The following is a 5,520-nucleotide window of genomic DNA, read 5'->3' as shown; positions in this document are numbered from 1 at the left end:
TGAAACGCTTGAATTTGTTTACTCTCAACTGATTTTATATTTGGAGTATTCCTTTGTCAAAGTGAACTATACTATAATAATATTACCAAGCTGGCTCTGCTCTTCATTTTCAAACCAAAAACTTCAAATCGGCGAAAAATGACTTAGGCATTATCATATGAGTGCAACGATGATATCCAAGACTTTGCACTCTGACATAATCCCTGTTCACCATAAAGCGCACCATTAGTTTTTCCTCTGTTTGGAACCAAATGAAGGGCAAGAAGGGAAATGTTGATCATGCACTCAACGATAATATAGTGAAACGAGAGGGGGGTTTTTGTCCTTCATTTGCACGACCGTAGTGCGCATGGGCTCGGCGAAGGTTTTACAGTGGGCAAAGAGCAGCAGCCATGACGAAGCCCGGTCTAGGATATTACAATTCGAGACGTTGGGGTGTAAATATTTTGTGCTCCCTTTTTCACAACTCAAAAACAAAAAAAATTCAGCCTTTGTCTACCTTGGATTTTCCTGTTATGACTTACTCAGACAGTGATAAATAAATCATAGCGCAATGACGGCGTTAATACAACACAATTTATATGTCTTCATGTTATGGAAACTGTGACCAAGAATTGTTGATTGCAAGACGAAGCAAATATAAAGGGGAAACACACAACAAATTTTGGTCACCATTTTCTTTCGGGCAAGTTGGACATTTTAAAAAACGTATGTTCACATATTCGAATTTAAGTTGATTTTGTTCGTGTGTTTGATTGTTTTGTTTTTGATCAAGAAAGTCCTGAAGATAAAAAGAGGCTAAACAAACAAACAAACGTAATAAATTGTAAGGTCACTCACCGTGACAGCCTGAGGGTCACCCCCAAAAGCTTGGATGTTGTCTCTGACCCACTCCAAAGCCCGGATCTGATCCCACAGGCCGAAGTTGCCGAGGCAGTCCGGGGTCAGGGTGCTGAGGAAACCAAAGGTGCCGAGACGGTAGTTCAAGGTCACGACAACTAGGTCAAAGGTCGTCACTAGCGTTCCGGGGAAGATGGTGTTAGAGTTTCCTCCTAGGTTGCTCCCTCCGTGGATGTAAACAAACACCTGAATGAAAAGTGAAGACGTAGGCGAATCTGTTCTTTAAGTCTTTGTTGATAGAGGCAATTGGCTGTATGGAAAATAACAGTTTATAACATAAATCATTAGACGCTATGCTATTGGTCAAAATATAAAAGTTAATCACAAAAAAAGTAAAAAATTGAAAGTAAAAGAAGAAAAGGTTCAGCAAGCAAATCGTTAAGTGTAGAGAAGAAAGTTATCGAAAGATATCGTTACGTACTCGTATAATATGAGCAATTGTGGCAGTAAATGAAGATATGCATGCTTAATTTAAAATAGATGTTTGGATGGTGGCACTGTTAGGTTTCATTTCTTTATTTTCCATCTATTAAATTCCTTCCCATTCCTTTTCCTCACGCTAAACTGTACTGTGTTTTTTCAACAATCAGTATGAACAGTGGAAATGACAAAGAAAACACACCCTTCACCTTAATTACATTTCCAAATACTTTCTTAATGTTTTTTAATGAGGTAGCTTTCATTGAGAAAAAGAGCACTGAAACGTTACATTGAGCCAATCCTATTTTACGGATACGAAGCGTGGACAATCAATAAACAGCTGGAAAGAACAATTGTAGCGATAGAGTTGTGGTTCATAAGACGTATGCTACGTATCCCATGGAGAGGTAAAAAAAAACAAATGAAGATGTCCTGATTGAAGCAAATTATAGAAGACAACTTATCACGAATATCAGAAAGCGACAGGCAAATTTCTTTGGACACACAATGCGGAAAGAAGCATTAGAGAATATTGTAACAACAGGCAAGTTTGATAGAAAGAGAGGCAGAGGTAGACAGAGGGAAAAGATACTGGACAAGATGACAACATGGCTAGGAGCAGTAAGAACAACAGACACCATTGCTGCTGCGCAAGACAGTGAAGTGGAGGTCCATGATCGCCCACGCCAGTCGGCAAGACACTGGAGGATGATGATGAGCTTTCATTGACCATGCTATGCCGCTGATGAACGCCAACAAAGTGACGGAGTGGCACACGCCCTAATGCAGAGATGAAGATGCTTCTTTAAATTTTTCCCTACGGTGGAATACAGCTTAAAATCTTTGACAGCAACGGGACAAGCATTATACGTCATGCATGTATGTCGCAATGTACATATGTGTACTTATAGAGACTCACGTGGTGACGTCTTGAAAAGGGGAGAATGGTGGTGTATGGTAAGGGGATAAAGGTGTTACATTCGTACTGTGAATTGTGGGGGTATAGTGGTGTCGCTGTCTCAAAATAGCCAATTTGTAGGTTAAGTTACTTTAATCATTCTTCTAGTGATCCTGTGTGTGCACCCAAAAGACCATGTTTGATGCTGGGTCCAGGTAAAATTATTATTATTATTACTATTATTATTATTATTATTATTATTATTATTATTATTATTATTATTATTATTATTATTATTATTATTATTATTATTATTACTGGATCAAGACGTTTTTAAAACTTATAAAAATAATAGATAAAGAAAAATGGTTTCGTCGCTGGCTTATGGGAGTGCCATGCAAAGTTCTGTTTGCATTGGCAAATCTATAGGACAAAATCGATATTTTTTCTTTCAAATGAAATTAAATGAAAGTGAATTGCCGAATGAAAGAAGGTGAAACCGTATAATCGAAAAGGTAAACACGAGCATAGGCCTACACATGATAGCATTCAAATTTGTGTAATCTTACTGCGTAGATCAGACGGTATTTTGACAGTAAGCGTAACAAAATAACAAAGGAACTGAAATAACACTCAAAATTCAATTCCCGAGTAAAATCGTGACACGCATCTTGGATGGATTCAAAGTGACGCAAGAGTCTCAAAATACCACAAGTGGTTTCTTTCTTGTAAAAAAAATAATTTTGAAGACCACAGTTCTAGTTATTGTCCTCACATTAATAATATAACGTTCATGGGGCAAACTGGGCCCAGGGGTTATCCCCTCACTACGGGCTCTTAGCTCTACCTCACTAATCAAAAAGCAAACAAAGATTTTTTTTAAAAACAAAGGTCAAAACAAAACCAAAAATGCGACTTTGCTTTCATGGAATATTTTCGTTTTCAGCGGCTTGTCGATGGGGGCGTAGAAAAAAAACACAAAACTTTTGAATGTTTTATTAGTGTTCTCTTAAACTTCAATTAATTAATTGTGACCTCCCGTTTGAAACGCACGATTTTTCCTCAAATACCCCCCCCCCCCCCCCCGGGGAAATTTTGGGGGCACATAAACCCAAAAATTAAACCAAACCTTCCCCCCCCCCCCCCAAACCCCGGGGTTAATTTTCATGGTCTCCTCCATATTTTTCCCACTTTCTCCCCGAGGAATATTGAGGGTGTTAAGAGGACACCCCCCCCCCCTCCTTATCCCCACCCCTTTCCTTTCAGAAAACAGAAAAAAAGAAAACGTGGGTGGTAGAGATAAAAGGGAGCTACAGAAAGAAGTCTTTTTATGCCAAGCTATTTGCTGTAGGCCAATATTGCTACCATCATACTCTTTGCTTTCGCTGAATTGGTTTTCGAAAGAAGCCTTTTGTGCCCGTGTTCCAACATTTGGGGTGTGTATGTGTAAGTGTGTGTGTGTGTGTGTGTGTGTGTGTGTGTGTGTGTGTGTGTGTGTGTGTGCGTGCGCGTGAGCACGTGTGTTCGTGCGCGTACATGTCCGTATGAATGTTTCCAAACTCGCGAGTATGATCATGAGAGTATGTATTATAATAGTATTATGTTAGCATGCCTACCATCTGGCCCATACACAGGTACGGCAGTACTTACTTACTAACTCTCTCCCTATACCGTCAGGTACATAAGGCGGAGAGCAGTCGACTCCACGCTTGTCTGTCCCGGGCCACTTTCTCAAATTTCGGCCCATCTAGTTCCTGGGTGATTGCCTCATCTCTTATTGTGCCTCTATAGCTTCCATATTTCCCTTGGCCAGGCCAACGTGTCTCGCTCAGGCCTAATATGTCGAGGTGATAGCTGGACATTTCGTTTGTTATTTGGGCTAATTTAGAGGTCTGGAGCATGGTTCTAACGTTCCAGAAGCCTGTCTTGAGATGTTTATTGGGTTTCAGGAGGGAGCTGCTCGGGCTATTAACCATCACATTAGCTCTATTTGATCTGCTCCTTTCTTCCAACACAATAAGGTAACGTTTTCTGCTTTTCGTTTCAGTAACTTGAAGGATTTTATGAGATGGGTTGTTGGCCCATCCGCAACCTCCAGAGGAAATCCTAATAAGTTCCCGTGTCTGCTGGAGGAGACACAGTACCCGTTTGTGGTGGCCATTTTGGATAAACCATCCTCATCTGCCCTCTGCTGCTGGAGAAATAAATCTCTTGTTCACCAAGTAGCCAGACATCCTCACTATTTGACTCAGCGTAATTATACCTTTTACTAACCTTTCGAAGCGTGCCACCCTCGGGCATAGAGGTGGGAGTGAATACATTCAGATAGAGACAGTCCTCTTGTCCTGGGCCCATGATATCAATCCATGTGGAGTCCTGCATACAGAAGGGCCCGAACTCTGTAGCATTGTACACGCTCCCTGGTCGAAAAAAAACACAACAGAATGCTAAACGGGGACAAGGGATGGTGTAAAGAATATTATGTGGTTCTTTGGGAGGATCAACACTAATTAAATTCAAGTTTTCTTGACAAAATCTAGTTTACATATTAGGGTGGAAATCGAAGACAAAACCCCCAAAAAGTGAAATTAAAATAAAAACTGTTGCAAAAATTGTTCGTAAGTGTGTGTCATCCAACCGACCAGCGACAGTGGCATAATGATTATAATAGGCCCTTCGCCTTGTCTCGTAAAAAGAAAGTTCAGTGTGTGTCCCGCTCAGGGAAGTTATAAATTGTAACAAGTACCTCCGTCTTTCTTTTAGTACCCGAAAGGTTGCATCCACTTCAGTTTAGGTTGGAAGTAACATCCAGATTTTTTTTTATGAGGACACCCACCCCCCACCCCCTCCCAAATTCAATGATCTAAATAAATTTGTCAAAATGTCATAAAGCAGTTACGTTTAAAACCAGCGTATTTTTCCTTTTACACTACAACGGGAAAGAATAGAACAAAGGTAGGTAAATAAAAGCAGTTCTGACGTTGGAAATCAATAAATATATCCGAAAATTAATCCAATGACTCTAAATTCATTTAGATCTAACTCTAAAAATATAACGCGCAGGTGCTCTATGATTTGCTCCTTCTTTCCTATGAAACATTTTTTTACCCTGCCCAATTCAATCATCTGGCGCTTTTTTTGTTTAATAATAACAACAAACTGTGCAGCATTTTGGATTTTAAAATTATCTGTTAGTCTTAGAGTAAACACGCCGGAGAATGTTTTATATACAAATAAATATATGAATAAATAAATAAATAAATAAATAAATAAATAAATAAATATGTTTCTTCACTCTTATG

General features: G+C 39.5%; 1 protein-coding gene across 1 annotated transcript in view; it reads right to left on the bottom strand.

Annotated features, from left to right (window-relative positions):
• The window catches only part of LOC106010977 (acetylcholinesterase-1-like), a 10,909-nt gene that overhangs the window by 3,447 nt on the left and 1,942 nt on the right, over positions 1–5,520 (bottom strand). Inside the window, exons 2-3 of the mRNA XM_013079329.1 lie at positions 4,493–4,638; positions 841–1,086 (exon numbers count right to left, since the gene is read on the bottom strand). Coding sequence (XP_012934783.1) covers positions 841–1,086; positions 4,493–4,638 — 392 coding nt within the window. The remainder of the gene's footprint in view (positions 1–840; positions 1,087–4,492; positions 4,639–5,520) is intronic.

Source organism: Aplysia californica, unplaced genomic scaffold (genome assembly GCF_000002075.1).
Source record: "Aplysia californica isolate F4 #8 unplaced genomic scaffold, AplCal3.0 scaffold00048, whole genome shotgun sequence".
NCBI classification, from domain to species: domain Eukaryota; kingdom Metazoa; phylum Mollusca; class Gastropoda; order Aplysiida; family Aplysiidae; genus Aplysia; species Aplysia californica.
Note: the sequence above shows the minus strand (reverse complement) of the source record. Positions and strands in the feature narration are given on the sequence as shown.